This window comes from Ctenopharyngodon idella, chromosome 16 (assembly GCF_019924925.1).
Source record: "Ctenopharyngodon idella isolate HZGC_01 chromosome 16, HZGC01, whole genome shotgun sequence".
NCBI lineage: Eukaryota > Metazoa > Chordata > Actinopteri > Cypriniformes > Xenocyprididae > Ctenopharyngodon > Ctenopharyngodon idella.
In genome coordinates, this window is record NC_067235.1 from 22,375,791 (window position 1) to 22,394,553 (window position 18,763).

Sequence of the window (18,763 nt, forward strand, 5' to 3'; positions counted from 1 at the left end):
AGCGACATACATTACAGGAACAATCCCACTGGAGCAAGCTGAGGTTAAGTGTCTTGCTCAAGGGCACAGCGGCGATAACTCATGGATCACCTCTTGCATGAATCAAACTTCCTTTTAGTTACCAGGGCTGTGTTTCCCAGAAGCATTGTGAGCTAAGTTCATTGTATAGAACATGGGTGGCAATGGTGTTCGCGATCAACTTGGGTTCACAGTGCTTTTGCGAAACGCAGTCCAGGCCTAATTGTATGCCATATCACATTTTGATACTTACATTGGTATGTCCAGATGGAATAATATAATATAATATAATAGAAACAATTTTTTTTTGTGCGCCATTGTTTACATTTTCATAGACTTCAGAATATGATACAGTTGATGCATTCTGTCTTGGATTTTATCCAAGATCTTTCTGGAGTCATGTCATACAATCTGACAAACAACAATCTTAAAGAACTGGGAAAAAAAAAAATCAGCATAGTCAAGTATTTAAAGGGAACCTATTATGCCCCTTTTCACAAGATGTAATATAAGTCTCTGGTGTTCCCAGAATATGTCTGTGACGTTTCATCTCAAAATACCCCACAGATAATTTATTAAAGCTTGTCAAATTTGGTCGTGAGGACAAACACGCCGTTTTTGTTTGTGTCGCTTTAAATGCAAATGAGCTGCTGCTCCCGGCCCACTTTCCAGAAGAGGGCAGGGCTTTAACAGCTTGCGCTTCAGTTGCTCAACAACAACAAAGCTGGAGAATCTCACGCAGCCAAAATGACATTTGTCAGTAACGTTGTTCAGCCTTACGTTGTTCAAACTGAAAGCGGACACTGATGGAGAGACTCAGGAAGAAGTTACAACATTTAGAATGCATCTGGACGTTTCTGAATGGTTAGTGGATAAATTTATGTAGTTGATTCACCTCGTCGACTAGCATGTGCCGTCATGTTAATCTTTTGTGCAAATCCAGCTTTGAATGGACCCTCGTTTTTGAAGCAGTCCGGCGTAAAAAGACAGCATGGCAACAACACTCTACTTGAACAACTCTTCCTCTTCCCTAAAGCAGCCCAACATGGCCTCGCCCTCTTTGTTGTGTGTTCTCAGAGGTAGGGTTAATGTAAATTTTGGGGTTTGTGATGTCACCAACCCGGTAAGAAGCTTGTTGTAGTCCCTACCAGCCGTTTGTTGTAGTCCTTAAAAAGCGATTTCTGTTAAAGTAAATATCTCCCTTTGCATTGAACTTTGAGCGTCATATCTTTGCAGATGTTGTTTATGCTCAAACAGCAACATTACACACTAACTAAAGTTAAAAAAGTGAAATCATAATTAAGGACCCCTTTAATAAACAAGCATGCAAAAAGATGCGTAGAGCGATGTTAGTAAAGAACATTTGAATGTTGGGAAATTTGCAGGCATAGATTCTTTTGTGGTCCGGCTTAGTGTTGTTAGAAGGCTGAAGTCAATAAGTTCAACATATTTAGTTGATTCCACTGTGCACATACAGTATTTACATCTGTGACTGTTGTGACAGAGTTTCTCAGAGCTCAGGGATTGATTTCAGATCAGAGTCTTTGGCTGTAATCCTCACACACAAGTGTGCTGAGCTCTGCCACAACTGCAGCTGAACTCAGGGTTTGTCTTTACTGCCCATAAACTGTTCATCTTGTGTTAACCTTGATGTGATGATTCTCTCCCTCGAGATAAACATCACAAAGCCAGTCCACACCAATATGGCATCAAGTCTGTCCTGCTATCAATCTCAGAGAGGGGTTATCTGTGGAGGAGAGCTCAGCTGCCTCATTCTTCTCCATCTGATGTCTACCTCACTACACTTATAGTCTCCATCACACACTTAGAGGATAATGAGATTTTTTTTTTTTTTCACCATATTTCTCAACTAGAGAGGACCACAGAGAGATAGAGATGAGACACAGGGATTGATTTGCAAGTATTTAGTGAATCTTTAAGGCATTGTCATTGTATTCTTGCTATTTGTCTCTAAATTTTTTGTGACATCATGGACAAAAGCAGAGGAACGAATACATTTAATCTGTCCAGTGTTTGATACATTATCGTTCTTAGCATAAGATAGTACAAGCATGTTCTTACACTGTGTTTTAGCCATGCAGCAAATTTTCAGCCTCAAGTAATTTGTCTTTCCACACTGACAGTGAAAAACCCACATGATGCAACACAATCTCACCCAATCAAGGCATATGAAGTTTGATATACAGTTAAGAGTTATAGATACAGTGTTACATGTTTTGTATTGGTAAAGCACTAACCAGAAATGCCTGCTTTACGGAATTTGGTCATAGTCATCATTTGAAATGTTTATTTGACTTTGTTTTAAAGTTAAAGTGATTTTCTTTTCTTTTTTTTAATACTTTTTTTAATTCATGCAGCTACCACTATTAGTAATATTACTTCTGTGTCTTCTGTGTAATAAGGCAGTGCTGCTATGCCAACTCATAGACCGTCTGCCAGTTTGCTGAATAAAGTCAGATGAACTAATTATCTCTTCCAGACTTAGTGCTTAAGAGCAAAGAAGGCCCTGCTCTCAGACTCCAACAGAGAGACGATAAACTTCACAATTACACATACAAACACACACACACACACACACACACACACACACACACACACACACACACACACACACACACACACACAGATTCATCTGTAGGATCATTGGTGCACAGTTCTTGGATATTAGAGAGATCTTTCTCTCTATATACTCGTAAATAGCTTTCTTCCCTTCAACTCTGGGGCTGATTATCTTCCATCAGTGAGTGCAGGATGGTTGGTTTTGTTGGGTGAGAAAGGGTCTTGCACTTGGGGGAATGGATTCAGAATAAACATGCTAATCAGTTTAATTCATTTGACCTTGTACTCTTTGTCTGCAGGGTTAGAGTTCCCTGCCAAGTCATGTCTATTTTCAAATGCCTCGTTTCCCTCCCCTCTACTTTCCTCTCTGTCTTTTTCCCCCCATCATGATCTGTTAATTATATGGTCATTGTCTGGAGTACGTTAGTACATTGTGCTCAGCCATTCACAGTGGCCGGCCTGATTCATTCATATAAGGAGAAACAATGGAGCGGTGCACGTATAATCTGCTTTCTGCACTGGTGAGCTTTAATAGGTCAAACGCAGAGGGCGATAGGGACGTACCCAAAGCTTGTTCTGAAGAGTAAATAAAAGACATTTTCATGGGTCTCATTAGCATAGTAGTGTGGATGATGTCATGAAGTTTCAGTGCAATATATCGGTACCATATTGGTTGTTGGTACCGATATTGGGGGCTTTTTTTAAAGGGGTGGTTGATTATGATTTCACTTTTTTTAACTTTAGTTAGTGTGTAATGTTGCTGTTAGAGCATAAATAACATCATGCTCAAAGTTCAATGCAAAGGGAGATATTTTCTTTTAAAGAATTTGCTGTTTGAGGACTACAACAAATGACTGGTAGGGACTACAACGAGCTTCTTCCCAGGTTAATGACATCACTAACCCTAAAATTGACATAAACCTTACCCCCGAGAGCACACAACAAAGGGGGCAAGGCCATGTTTTTAAGTAAATTTATTTAGAGAAAATGTCATACAACTTTATTCTATGACATTTTATATATATATATATATATATATATATATATAAATATGAAGACTTTAGATGCAAAAGCCTCAAAGTGCCAGCTGAAATTTTTTTCAAAAATGAGCGTTTTTATCAGGCTCCTATGTTTAGGTTCAGTAATTTCACTTTAATGGCAATCAATAAGTCCTTTTCATTGCCATTAAAGTGAAATAACTGAACACAAACATAGGAGCCTGATAAAAATGATCATTTTATAAGAAAATTTCAGATGGCACTTAGAGGTTTTTGCAATATATATACTGTGTGTGTATATATATAATAATTAATCATAAAAAATTAATCATAATAATTGTTTTTATTATTATTTCCCATGACATAATAATTCATATAAAATAAATGTAATATTAATGTATAATGTTATAAGATCCCCAAAGGACCCCAAAAAAGTCATAAATTCCTCATCTTACTATCGTAGTGGGGTCATTTGGACCCCACAAAGTTGTATAAACAAGGATGTGTGTGTGTGTGTGTGTTTGTGTGTGTGTGTGTGTGTATACACATACAGTACATGTTGTATGTATATGCACAAAAATAATGCACAAAATACAATGTAAAATAGGTCAAAATGACTTATCACTCTTAAAGTGCAGATGCAAGTGCCATGTTTTATAGTGTTATGCGAAGCATTTCTCTCTTGTTACGCTGCATTTTTATCAGAACCCACAGTCCCCCATACCTCATGTTTTTTGCAGCATGATTTTGCTGAACCCGTTCAGTAAAATCTCCTGTGTCTTATGCTTAAAAAGCCTCTTGCACCCACACATACTCACAAACACACTCTCATACAGTACAATGACAAGCCTCTCCATTATGAAACTATCTCCAGCCAAAGTGTCCAATTATCGGACCTACTCAGCTGAGTCTTCACACATGGAAGGGCACACACTGAGGCCAGCACGGCACAAAATTCTCCCTTTCTCTTTTTCCTCCTTCCTTTCACAAGTTGGGTACACAGTGCGAAAAAGGAGCAGAGAAAAAGAGGCAGAGAGCGAAAGAAAGCGAGAGACGGAGGAGAGAATGGGCAAAAATCAAACACCATTTGCATAATGTGGCTTTTGTCCCCATTTTCAGTCTCTTTAACTATCACATCTAATTAGAGCTCCAGACTGCCAGCCAGAGATAGGGCTGTGTGTGTGTGTGTGTGTGTGTGTGTGTATGTGTTTGGGTCTGTTTTCATGATTGTGTGAGATAAAGAGGCTTTGCTGAGTCCCAGGCTGGCTCGTTCCTCTCCCAGGAGACTGCTTATGACAAATAAGATTAATGTAGTCCCTCTGTCACCAGACCGCAGTCCTGCAAGTGATAGGTGACTTTTCAGCTGGTAGCCGAAGTACATGCTGGTCAGTGCACGCTTGAGCTGCTGGCCATTTGGACCTTGATGGAGATCATCCAAACGATAGGTCAGACATGGGGTCACAGACTGTTACCCGTAGACTCTGCTCTAATTGCGGTAGGGAATACATCCACTAGAAATCCTGATATAGAAATCTACTCTTTGTGAAACCCTGTTCCTGTCGTGTAGCCAAGACACACGTGCCATGGGAAAAGCATCGTGGGGGCACCCTCTGGTCTGTTTGTGTTTTAATGAAATATAATTCTGAACCCATCTGCTTGTCAGAGACGTTGCCAGGTAGGCTATGCTGCTATTTGGAAAACTGGAAATCTGACAATCACATGTTTAGGAAAGTTTCTCTAGATTTAAATTTGGTTTTGCGAGTATGATGACTGATTTGACTTTTTATTGAAATTTAGTCTTGTATTTTGATTGCAGCCATTATGGCCTTTTTTCTAATACCAGTATTTTTGTTTGCCCTGGGTCTTTTTATTTGTGCTAAGGGTTGACAGCTTGACTGAACAGACGGTATTCAGCCTTTCTATTAGGTGGGGCAACAGCCAATAAGAGAACATTCAAATAATGCTGTTAGGCCAAAATGACAACTTCAATGTTTAGGAGTTTGCCCTTTGTTGTTGATTTAGGGGTGAGTGGCAATGGTTGCAAAACTTACTGCTTTAACATCTGTAACTTGTTGTGTTGTTTTGCACTATTTATCTCTCATTTTGATGCACTTTACCCACATTTATGCGCTACAAGTTAAAGTTGTTTTGAAATCTACAACATATTCTCAGACTGTGTTAATTAATGTGCTGTTGTTACAACCAACCCTACTACCAGGGTGAATTGTAACAGGTGGGTTGGGATGTAATACTGTAGAACATCAGTTTCCAATCCCCATCAACCCTTTCCCCAAATTCCAGCCCATTTTATTTTAAGCATTTTAATTAAAAAAGGATAAAATGAGAAAAAAAATGTTATTGTAAAACAGCAAACAAGCTGAAAAAAAAAAAAAAATACAATCATACATAAAACATCGACTAGCAATTAAAAAAAAAAAAAAACATTAAAGGTAGGGTAGGCAATTTTCAGAGAGGCTGGAAATAGCGAGCTAGCTTTGAAAGCATAAGATCCCACTCTCCCTTTAGAGTGCTCTCCAAAGCCCTCCTCCTTCAAAAACACACAAATGCTTACAGCAGGGAGCAAACAAAAGTGTCACGAGAGACAGCGTTAAACTACCTCATGTCTCAAAGCACATAACATTGCAGTAATAATGAACATAATCAACTTAAAGAGCTCTGACCTGTACCACCTGACTGCTGCAGATTAATTTCTGCGTTGATAGTATTGCAATTGAAACACATACATTTGAGTCATGAACGGCTCAGAGTATAACATCACGGGTTTCCATCTCTTCCAAATTACAGTAGTTATGACATATGGTGAGCATAAGCTTGTTGTTTTGGTTCAGGAGGAACTGTATGAGGTGGCTGCTGTTTTGATTGCAGTGCTTTTGACTGATGTCTGTCTAAGGCCCCATTTACACTAGTGCGTTTTGGTCTTAAAACGGCGTTTTAAAATGAAAACGATCCTTGTCTACACTGGCGCTTCCATAGCATTTCAGAAACGATCTCCGTCTACACTACACGACCGAAAACACGTCACATGACCGTTCATGCACACTGGGTATGCGTATACAAGTGTAAACAGTTTACATGTAGGCAGCTGCAGTATTAAAAAAATGCAGAGTTTAACTGCACAATGGCTGCTAAAAATGGTCCGCTTATACTGAAACGCAACCCCGGCATTTTCAAACTAAAACAGGCTCTGCAGCGTTTTCGGAAGTCTCCGTTTTCGAGGTTCAAAAACGATAGCATGGTGTAAATGACAGGCGTAACCGTAGCAAAACTTATGCATTTTAAAATGAAAATGCACTAGTGTAAACGGGGCCTAACTCTGCATAGCATTCGAACCAATGATTGGATGAACATTTTATGGTCTGCAGATGATATATATGAAGAGTTTGGTTCCAAAACGCTATAAATCCATTTTGATTAATTTGAGTAAAAATTGAGTAAAAATTTTCTTTACTAAGAAAGTGGCAAGATGAAAACCACTATTTTCTGGTTCAAACTTTCACATAGCATCTTTTGGTTATAAAAACATAAAAAATTCAATTCTAGATTTTGATTTTCAAAGGTTTATTATGAAAACTGATAATTTTTTCCCCAAAATGAAATAAATCCATGACACGTTTTTTTTTTTTTTTTTTTTCAAAATGCAATTAATCCATCAACATAAGTTATTTTTCATATTGAAAATACACAACAAAGTAAGTTGATTCACATATATGACAGGCTCTGAACTTTGTCAATACTAATCTTATATACAGGCATTTGAATAAAAATACATTCAGTCATCGCTCCCAAAATGAATTCAACGAGTCATCTTGTTAATGTTATAAATTAATTATGTCTCTGTTTGTCATTACCGATTAAAGAGTATCTGGCGCCACCGCACGGTTAAAATAAACACATTTACAGAGTACATTGGTATTAAAAACGGCTTTTAAAAACTGTTCATGATTCAGTTTTGGGGACCGTGACAGAAATGTGATGCTGTCGTGGAACAAGCAACAGCCGGCATTTTTCCTCCTCCCGACTCGAGTGCCTCATCTTCTTAATCTCCTCACGTAAAATGATTACATTTCGATGACTTGCGTTTCTTCCCCACCGCAGAAACCACCACAGGATTATCAATGCCGTCAAAATTATTCATTTTTCTGTTTTTGTTGATCACAAAGTACAAAGCAGATAAGGAAAACTAGGATGCCAGGTGTATTCAGAGCGCCGCCATTACTGTTTACAATGCGTGGAATGGTGCGCTGTGATTGGTTGAGCGGATATATCGCATTCTGCAGAGAAAGAAGACTGACGTTTGTCGCGTTTTGGAAAGAAAGGGAGAAAACATGACAGAATAACACGACGGAAATCGCATTTTGCGCAAAATTAATAAATGACTTTTCAATACCCACCAGATACAATACTCATTTTGGCGGAAACTCAATTTTTATAAAAATGCCGTTTATCGCGTTTTGGAACCAAACTCTTCATATATATATATATATATATATATATATATATATATATATAAAATAAAAAATATGTAAATACATTTAGACCACTTAGTGATTGCTATCAGGATGTGATGAAACTTTCAACCAGCAAAACAAAAAATGTTTACTGGAACAAATGCCTACCGTGCCTTTAACAGAATATGTTTGTCTGTGAGTGTTGTTTTAGTATCATTGATATACTATTATAGTTTTTGTTAATATTTAGAATTAGATTTTATTTTTATAATTTTAATTTTCAAATATTTTGTTTTAAATTTTACATTTAAAAATAGTTTTTTGTCATTTTTAGTTTTTTTTTTTTTTTCATTTTAAATATAGTTTTTGTTCAGTTTTTAGTTTTGTTTTTTTAGTTTTAGTTATTTTAGTGCTTCAGCTTAAACTAAACGAAAACGAGAAATGTTGCCTACTTTTATGGTTTTAGTTAACAATAATAACCCTGGTGTGTGTGCATTCAAATGTTGGCTTACACTCTATCTCAGTCTATTTTTGGTCTTTGTGGGTTCAGTGGGAAAGTCATGTTACAACACCCTTGTCTGCTCAGACATGATATTTAGATTTTTTTTTTTTTTTTTACATTTATCTGAAGGTTCTGAGTAAATGTTAGATACCAAATTAAACAAGATAATCTGCTTATTCAGTTTCAGCTGATACTAGTAATGTAACATCCATTGGTCTATAATTGTAAGTCGAATTATAACCCAGAAGTGAATTGTTGATATTTCTACCTTTTACCATGTAAATCCTTTTTTTTTTATTCTCACAACATCTACAGTACTTTTACTTTATGTGGTTGGTGCTCGTGTGTGATACCTATTAAGTGGTTAAGCTGATGGTGTTCAACTCAACCATCAGGTGCAGAATTCAATAGGAAGTTGATCCCAGGTCAGTTTCTTTTGGCAGTGAGTCCACTCTGAGTGATTTGGCTCCTCACAGTGACCAGGGAAAACATCAGAGAGCCTTTCAGTGATCTGCAGGGAGATGAATGCAGAGGTAGATTGCGTGTGCGTTTGTATGTGCGTGTCTGTTTACGTGTCAGAGTAGGCTATAATATCATCTCTGAGCGAGTGTTAATATCTCTCTCCCTTGGCTCCGTGTCTTGTGGTTCAGAAGGATGTAACCTCTGATCACTTCTGACACACCATTGTTTGACTGTCGGCAGAATTAAATGATATCTCTCTCTTCTCTCTTTTCTTCCTCTATCCAAAACGGAATTCCCAGTCTCCGGTATGTTACTCTTTCACAGAAAGGCTTGTCAAGTATAGAAATGCAATTTCACTGATTCAAGGCAATTACCTTGGAGCCTCTTTCCTCATCAGGATGAAGAAACTACAAAGGCACAGATGGAGGCTGACTCTTGTAAAGGAAAGAGCTCGAGGCAAAGATCCGCAGCAGCCCCACTGACACTTGCGTGGTGATGACTTAAATCGCTCAAGCGCTCGAGACAAAGAGGAGGAGAGAATCCTAATTACCCACCATCACTTGCATCATCCTCAATTTGCTGTGAATGTGGGGGGAGAGAGAGGAAAGAGAGAGAGATTGTAGTACATATTACATAGTGTGTGAAAATTGCAGTGCCACCCACTAACTTTGAATCTTTGGAATTTGTTTCCCTAGTTTGCCAATGAAGTATGTTTTACTCAAAGAGAGGGCAAGGTATGTTTTACTCCTAGACCAGCATTTCTGGCCTGTTGAGGACTGTACTCAGCACTATTTAGTGTTATTATTGCGACAGCAGGCTGAAGGATAATATCCAGCAGTCCCCTTCATTTGTGCACTGAAACCTCTGTTGTTGTAGCTTGAGTATAGACTGTTGTCTACAAGAGATATGCATGATATATCAGTACAGTAACCATTATTGGCTACTATTAGAGATTTTTTTTAGATATCGTATCGTTAGATATTATTCAGTATATTAAATGCACGCTCGTTACCCCTATTTGTTACATTTGCCACCATCTAACGCTCACTTAAGGCTGATCTTTAAAGACACTAATAATTTAATGACATTCATTTTTACTTTATTTCAACTAAATGTTTTATACTTTTAGTACAGATAAAATAATTAAATAATTTATTAAATATTTAAAATATGTAATAAAATAAATGTTTAATAAATATTTATTTTAAACATTTTTTATATTTAACTATTAACATTTCCCTTACTTTTCTTTATACTGTAATGATGCCTACAATTTTTATTGTTATATGATTACTTTACTTAGACAAAAATATTTAAATTTAAATATTTAAATTGTTAAAAATAAGTAATATTTTATGTTATTAACCATAATTCTCAGTGCCTGCCAGAATTTTAATATTGGTGCATCAGTATTATCTACAAACCTTTGAAAAAGGCCAAATCTCATTCTCATTTTAGCTCTGATGCTTTATGCATAGTAGCTGTTTGTCATGAAACAGGTAGTTAGTATACATATAAAGTTATTATCACACTCTAAAAAATGCTGGGTTGTTTATACCAATATTTGACACAAACATGGGTTGAAACAACCCAGCATTTTTTAGAGTGCAAACATACCTACTTATTAGGGGTCCAAGCAGCGAAGATGCTGAAACCCTATTGTATTTGTACTGATCTTCTTCTTCTTCCCCCTCCTTTTTTCTCCTCCCCTCATTTTTTCTGCCCTAAAAGTGTATGACCGTCAAAGACCTTAAATCATAGAGACCCCAAAATTGGCAGGATTGTCCCAATCGTGCACCGCTACCCAGGCTCACAGTCACACAACCGTCCTACACTAGTTGGCTCTATATGAAGGAAATATGCATTTTGGATCATAACTATGGAAGCCTATGGGCTAGAACAAAATTCTTTCCCATTGGAATCCTTGAGTCAAGCCATGTTTTGTTGTGGTATGAATAATAAAATAAACACTTGTGTTAAACTGCAAGCATGATGTTATAAGGCAATACTTTTATAATAGAAATAAATTGTAAAAATGAAAATGGCCTTGGGATAAATGCTTCCATTAAAATGTTTTGAGCTGCAAATGAGTTGCAAATGTTCAAATTCCTTTCAAAACTGTCCTGTCCATGCATTTCATCGTAACTTAAATGTTGAATATGAGTCCACACATACAGTTTACTACATATATTTGGTATGATTTGACCTGAAAACCCAGGAGAAACTCTTGGTACAAATTAAACTGTTCAGTTGTGGCCTAATGGTTAAAGAGTCAGACTTGTAACCTGAAGGTTGCAGGTTTGAGTCTTAGTACTGGCAGAAAATGTAGGTGGGGGAGTGAGTGAACAGCACTCTCTTCCACTCTCATCTCACAACTGAGGTGCCACTGAGCAAGACACCTAACCCCCAATCGCTCCCTGGGCACCGTAGCAAAAAAAAAAAAAAATGCCTGCCCACTGCTCCGGGTGTGTTCACTGTGTGTGTGTGTGTGTGTGTGTTAAATACTCACTGCTGTGTGTGTGCACTTGGATGGGTGAAATGCAGAGCACAAATTCCAAGTATGGGACACCATACTTGGCTACACATCACGTCTGATACTTTGATTTCTTAGGGGTGAACAGACTGCTTTCAAACCAAATTACTGAATTTGTGTTGATCCCATCAACACTGCAACCAAACTCTTCTCTCAAACTTCTTCCCTCTTTCTCCCTCTTCTAGTGATTTTGAGTTCCCCTTTGCTGCTCCTTCCCCCCAATCACCGGCTTGTTCCCACTAGGCTCCATCTGCTCGTGGAGGGGGCCGCAGCAGCTGCAAAGCCTGAATCTTGCGCTCCTCTGTGCTTGCCTGCCTGCCACTGCACACGAGCACCAGCTGTAAACTAGCCTACGCAGCCTATAGCACTGCTGCTAAAAATCACAGAGAGATTAGGCAGGTGATTAGTTAGTGATAGCACAGAGTGGATGGGATTTTAGGTAATACTGGTTAAACAATATAGAAAATAGGCATGTTTGAGAGTACTTTATCTGAAAAGCTTACTCAAATAGTTAATACCAACTCATAAGGTTATAGGGTTAGGGTCAGTACATAATATCTTCCTCTGGCCTCTGTATTATAGTTGTTTTTGTTGATGTTTTTTCCAGACAAAATTTTAAATCTTTTTTGTCACTGTGGCACAAGAGCAACATATGGTGTAAAAATTTTGTATCATCACAATAACAACTTTGTTTTCATTCATTTAAAGTATATACGCACAATGTCATTTACTTGGTTGAGTTTTCAGCTTTCAAGTGTAATGAACTTGACTACTTGAGTAATGACTACTAATATTGCTAACTGGAAGGAATATATTGAGCGGGACGTAATATTTGTAAATAGGTGGCAAAAACTTGAAGGGTTTTATGGAGTTCTGCATTTTGCGAAAGCTTCAGAGCAGTGGGGTTGATAAGTTAAAGTTAGATACTATTGTCATATTAAGAAAGAAAGAGCTGTGAAATGTTTTCATACTTTTAATAATCTTTTGAAATTAGACCCTGTTATCTTTTAGAAGTAGAATCTTTGCTTGGATCATAAAATTTGCCTTTTTCATAAACCTAACCCCATCAATAGGCAGTTACTTATAGGAATGAGTAGATGGGATTTTATGTAATACTGATTAAACAATATAAACAAGTGCATGTTTAAGAGCAGTTTATGTCTGGGAATGACAGCAGTTCACTTGATCATTTGTATTCTTTTATAATATTTCAGTACTTGATATTAGCTTCTGGTGTTATTTTTACTTATTTATTATTTTTGAAAAGCATCAAGGATATGTTTTCTATTTTGTATATTTATGGCACTTCCTGTATATCTAAAGCAAATGCCCATATCATTTGAATAATATAAATGGCTTCTGATATTGCTGGGATGGGACGTATGGGATGTCTGTTAATGTCCCATGTATTTTGTGCAAGCTTTCAGTGTAGAGGTGCTGAATACGACCAAGAGAAACGAGGAACAGACCAAGTTTGAGATGTCACTGTTATTTCATATTGACTTAATGCCATACTGTTCGAGAAAGAAGGAATGAAGGACTTTAAAATGTTTTCATTCTTTCAAATAAACATAAAATATATCTAAAATACATGTCTGATTCAGTTTAATTTATGAAATGTGTATTTTTTTCAAACCTGAATGGCACTCATTAGACTGTCGTAACTCGAGTTTTCTAAACAATAAATTCTATTCTTATACCTCAGAAACATGGCGGTCGCCGTGAACGTGGAAAAAAAAAATGAGACTGAGAGACGAATAACAGCATCAATAAATCATTCTCGTCCAATGTTGTTCCCGGGAGATTTCTGATGGATGAAATTAAGCACTTCCATCTCCATCTCCCACCTGATCGCGCGCGTATATATCCCAGCAGCTGATCAGCAGAGCTCAGACATCAAACCGACACCGCGCGAGCAGAGACAGCAGCGGACACCTATCTCTCTCCCCGCTTTAACAGCAACAACAACAACAGCTTCTCCGGAAACGTGCTTGCATTTAAAGCTGCCCATTTTTGGAGCGCTTCCATTTGGGTCTGAGCGCACTCTGACACTCGGGCTCAGGGAGGCGGATCTGCTGCTGCTGCTGTTGCTGTCGCGCGCGCTGTCCAGTGCTGAACTTGCATTTCGCCTGTGCGGAACGGCTCGTACACTGCTGAAGCAACGGAGCTTCCGCGTCTTTCCCCCCGCTCAGGTGTTTGACTTTCAGCCCTGCAGGACCAACTCTTCTATTGTGCGGTGGATAAAGAGAGGATAACGTGCTGGAAGAGGCTTTCAGCTCTGCGCTCTAAACATGCCAAGGTCTTTTTTGGTGAAAAAGGTGAAGCTAGATGATTTCTCATCCACGGAACTTGAGAGCGCGTACGGCAGGTCCAGAACCGATCTTAGCTTTCGGATACACGACAAAGGTAAGTGCAAAGGAACGCATATGTTTATTTAGCACAAGTTAGCCTAATCCAAGCATGGTTTTAGATGTAACCAAGGTTTTGGGGTTCATTTACTGTCTAAATTAAACTCTGCAGGAGGGAAAGTAGATATCCAGTTACAGGACTGAGCACCTCTGAGGTTGCTTGTGATTTATGTGAAACCATAATGGGAATGCAAACATAATTAGTGGGATTCCAGCACTGAAAACGCATGGTAAAATTCAACCGCATGATGCATGACATATGAAAATCTGCTGCTGGTAACGAACGCTTAACTTCTCAGCAACTTGGAGCCCAGTCACTTCCAGATGAGCTTAGGTGTTTTGTTTATTCTGCAAATCAAAGAAACGCTTAGGGCAGCTGCACACTGCACACTGTGCTAATGGTGGTGCCTTTAGAAAGGGGTAATTAATCTCCCACTGTAAAAAAGTGCTATCTGTGCTCATACTGTAAGTCCACAGTAAATGTGGTATCCTTCACAGCTCCACGGCTTTGTCCTGAAATAACTCTGGAATAATGGGAAGTCAACCTGACACGTATTCTATTTGAATTTTCCTGTAGTGAGTCATCATTAAGTCTAATTATATTCAAAGAGAAATGCTGAATTTGTTGAACATATAATGAATCTCAAAGAGCACTGGCACAATCTGGTTGCCGGTCGCCTTTGCCAAGGTGGAGATAAATTGAGCGGAAAAGTGGCCGTTGCATCGCCGAACCCCATTGTCCTCAGTCGATTCCCTTGTGAATATGAATAATTGAATAAAAGATCTTGTTCTCTCCACGCTAGGCTACATCAGTGACTACATCACCCCGTCCGTTTATGATGGAGAAAGTGACGGTGGCACTAAAGTACCTTCTCCGGGACCGATTTATGACAGCAACCACAGTGACTACGGGGCGCCTGACTCGGACCAGCCTGACAGCCCGCAGTCGGAGATCACGTCCGGGTACATCAACGGCGACAACGCGGTGAGCGAAGGTTATGCCGTGGACGCGTTCTTCATCACGGACGGCAGGTCCCGTCGGAAAGTGATCAGCAGCTCGCGGACCCTCCAGAGGCACACGTGCAACGAATGTGGCAAAACCTACGCGACGTCTTCCAACCTGAGCAGGCACAAACAGACGCACCGGAGCCTGGACAGCAAGATGGCCAAAAAGTGCCCGACATGTGGGAAAGTGTACGTGTCCATGCCAGCCATGGCCATGCACCTGCTTACCCATGACCTCAAGCACAAGTGTGACATATGTGGGAAGGCGTTCAGCAGACCTTGGCTACTGCAGGGCCACATGCGCTCTCACACGGGCGAGAAGCCCTTTGGATGTGCACACTGTGGAAAAGCGTTCGCCGACCGCTCCAACCTGCGGGCGCACATGCAGACCCACTCCGCGTTTAAGCATTTCAAATGCAAGCGATGCAACAAAACTTTCGCGCTCAAGTCCTACCTGAACAAGCACTACGAGTCGGCATGCTTTAAAGGTGCGTTCTCGCCGCTCGCGTCCGTCGAGGCGTGACTTCCGGTCTGTAAGCGCTTACTCCCCCGTCACGTGTTAGGATGATTACGCTATCTTACCCAGTTATGTCTCACAATCAAAATGAAACCCAATAATAGCACAATTTTATCTATTTTTTTTTTTTCTTTTGCAAAGCTGACCTGAAAGGAATATGGAACCTTCGCATGCACTTCAGCAACCATGTCCTCGAATGACATTCAGACAGTTCACCTCGACGCTGCGCAACACTTGACTATGACTGGCGTCCAATGAAGGTTTGAGTGACACCATGTTCCTCATTAAAATAAAACTCTTTTGTATTGTCAGTGGATATTATCATACTGCTGCAAGTGGCCCAAACGTATTCACAATCGAGGTAAACCGGTATTTATTTATTTAATTAATTTTTTAAATATTTATTATTTGTTTGTTTTAATTACTTCATCTAGGATGTATGATTCTCTATGATGCACTGAAAGTGTGATTTTTGTTTTTTAATTATTCATTTTGCATTTTTTCTTTCTCAATAACGTTGCCTTTTGGGTTATTCCAGTCTTATTAACATGCCAAAGCATTTAGATCCATGGTAATAATTGAAAAATGTTTTTTGTTTAATTCTTTTTTTTATTATTATTATTTTTTTTTTGTATACCTACTTAATGCATGCAAAAAGAAAAGAAAAGAAATCTATGCCAATACCACAAAGCTTATAATTTTGCCAAAATGTAGAGATAGTATCAGGGGGCAATATTTCTAGGGGTTCTCTTAAGAATATAAAAAGCAATAATCATAATGCATGGTATTTTTTGAAAGTAATAAAATATTACCTATAGCAGTTTTTTCTAAATCAGGTACATTTTGATCCAATACTCTTAATAAACATTTAAAAATACCACATCAGGGAAAATGCCAATGTAGAGTTTAGTGAGACTAAATCCATAAGTCCATCTTCCTTTGCTCTCTGCTTATGCACTGCCTGCCTCGAATTTAAACGTAGATTTAGGATGTAGGCCCAAAGTGCTGTAACTCCACTCTAAGCAATTCAGAACCATTCTTTAGAAGTGTGGAACATGTAATGGTTTTTCTGAGGTTAACTCAAAGGGACACGCAAGGACAAGCAAAGGACTGGAGTGAGAGGAAGGTGTACCATCTGCATAGCCGTTCTGTAATGCACTCGCACTGCATTTCCAGCTCAGCTCAGATCAGCGTCCCTGAGTTTGAAAGCACTTCATTGTAGAAATCCTTAAAAAGTAGCACAAAAACCCTAGATTCAGGTAGATGTTACCTAGCTCAATCTTCCTTTTTTATATCTTGAAAGAGGAATAACAGCTCAGTTTGTGAGATGATCTTCATGTAGATACTCATTTGAAGAGGAAAAACCTTTTTACTGTAGATGAATCCACTAAACCTGTTCAAGAAACAAACAAAAAATGTCCTGCGACTTTTTGAGCCAATGTTCAAATGATGTAAGCACAAGACACAAGGCATTTTAAGCACTTCATAATAAAGGCAAAGTAAACAAACACAGTCTGTTGCTCATTTGTCCCTGATTATTGCCGTTCCTCTGTGAAATTAGTCTATTAAAGAGGCCAATTAATCTTGGTGAATGAAAATCAATGCACACGCACTGACAAAGCAACGCAGGCCAAGAGATGGGACGGGTGAAAACCTGCTATGGTTATTTACGGTTCAATATATCCACTCCGGCAGTAGCAATTGGTTGTTTTTAATGTAGCACCAAAAGCTGATAGAATAGAAATAATGGATTGGCAATAATGGAAGTCCAGGGGGAACAATTTCCACAGGTGCTGAGTTTCATTTAAGGTGACATTCTCGCCACACAAACTTTGCTGGATGAGAAAAACGTGTGCATTTGTTAACCCAAATCAACAGGTTTCATGGTGAAGCTGCAAACATGCATGATGTTTTTCCATCCTTACCAGTGTCGATCAGCATACGCAATGTAAATGTTAGCAATCCACATAAATAAGTGTTTGTTTTACCGCTTAAAGTGAGGGATGCATTACACTTGAGTTGTACTTTTGCTGATAAACTGCTTGTGTGTTAGGATGTAATCCACAAACACGCACGCTATGAAGTGTTGCTTTTACTGCAGTTTCATCTGTATCTGCTCAGTTCTCGTTCAGCGAGGAGCACCAAACTCTCCCGCTCAGGTTAATCTAGCTTGTGCAAACGAGGCCACCAGTGTCATCAATTTGCTGGGAATCATTATCCAAGCATTCTGAGCGTCTGCGCTCTGGTCTCCGGAGCTCTGGGTAATTGTGCTAGCAGGATGGGATCAGCAGGAGCCATTATTTAACCGGAGACAGCTGTGCGAGGGGCCGCACACGTTGATCTGTTTGCTGTTTCGTCCCTGTCTCTCTGCTTTAGGATCACAGCATCCCCTGAGTGATTCCTGCGTCTGCTGTACTCTCCGTGTGCACTCCGAGGTCCTCGGCTCTCTGACAAACCCCATAACTCTCTCTCTTGAGTCAAGCAGGTTTACTTTTACAACTCAGACCTAGCTTGATCTCAGAACAAACATTTTCAGAAGTTATTATTGGACTGGGTTTAGTCAAAGTAACTGCTTATTAGTGACATCACTGTTTTCGTTCTGGAAAGCCAGAATCAATATCCATGAGGTTACAATCAGCAATGGCTGCAATTGTGCCGGTGTCAACTGATGGATTAGATCAGAGGCTATTAAAGCAAGCCTTGTATTTGAAAACACATAGACGGGTCAGAAAGCGGGATTCATTAAAAGAGTTTGTTGATGTACTACAACTAATAGCCGGCCAGTTCTTGTACATGCCAACACGCTCATAAGAAAACGTTACATCTAGCACCAGCAAAATGCCTTTTGTACATTAGTTTTTATATTTATTTTTTGCAGAATGTTCAAGCCTAAAAAATGACTAAATCTGCATAGTAGTCCTTGTTCAATATATTCTTCTGATAAACAGTATTGATCTCTTGAAGGCAGAAGCTTTGAGTGAGGAAGAGTCCAAGTTTTGTTATTCCCTTTATAATCTTTTTATTGAGGTTTATTCCCTGATAAACCTTGGCAGATTTAACAATATAAATTACGCAAGTTTAAAGATATCTTTTTGAATGAGATTTTGGAGCTGTGAATTTTTTCGCACAAATAACTAAAATTTCAGTCTGTTCCTCACAGAGTTATTAAAGGGGACATATTATACCCCTTTTCACAAGATGTAATATAAATCTCTGGTGTCCCCAGAATGTGTTTGTGAAGTTTCAGCTCAAAATACTCCTTGTCAAAAAT

The 18,763-nt window shown here is 38.8% G+C and overlaps 1 protein-coding gene and 1 long non-coding RNA gene across 2 annotated transcripts in view; both read left to right on the forward strand.

Moving 5' to 3' along the window:
* The window catches only part of LOC127497877 (uncharacterized), a 34,425-nt gene extending 21,360 nt beyond the window's left edge, over nt 1–13,065 (forward strand). Inside the window, exon 4 of the long non-coding RNA XR_007925681.1 lies at nt 11,748–13,065. This is a non-coding gene — a long non-coding RNA (uncharacterized LOC127497877). The remainder of the gene's footprint in view (nt 1–11,747) is intronic.
* A 370-nt stretch (nt 13,066–13,435) lies between these two features.
* scrt1b (scratch family zinc finger 1b) lies at nt 13,436–17,004 on the forward strand. The gene is made up of 2 exons (XM_051865535.1): nt 13,436–13,968; nt 14,774–17,004. The coding sequence occupies exons 1-2, from the start codon at nt 13,854–13,856 to the stop codon at nt 15,496–15,498; spliced, it is 840 nt and encodes a 279-aa protein (XP_051721495.1). The 5' UTR covers nt 13,436–13,853; the 3' UTR covers nt 15,499–17,004.
* The last annotated feature ends 1,759 nt before the right edge of the window (nt 17,005–18,763 follow it).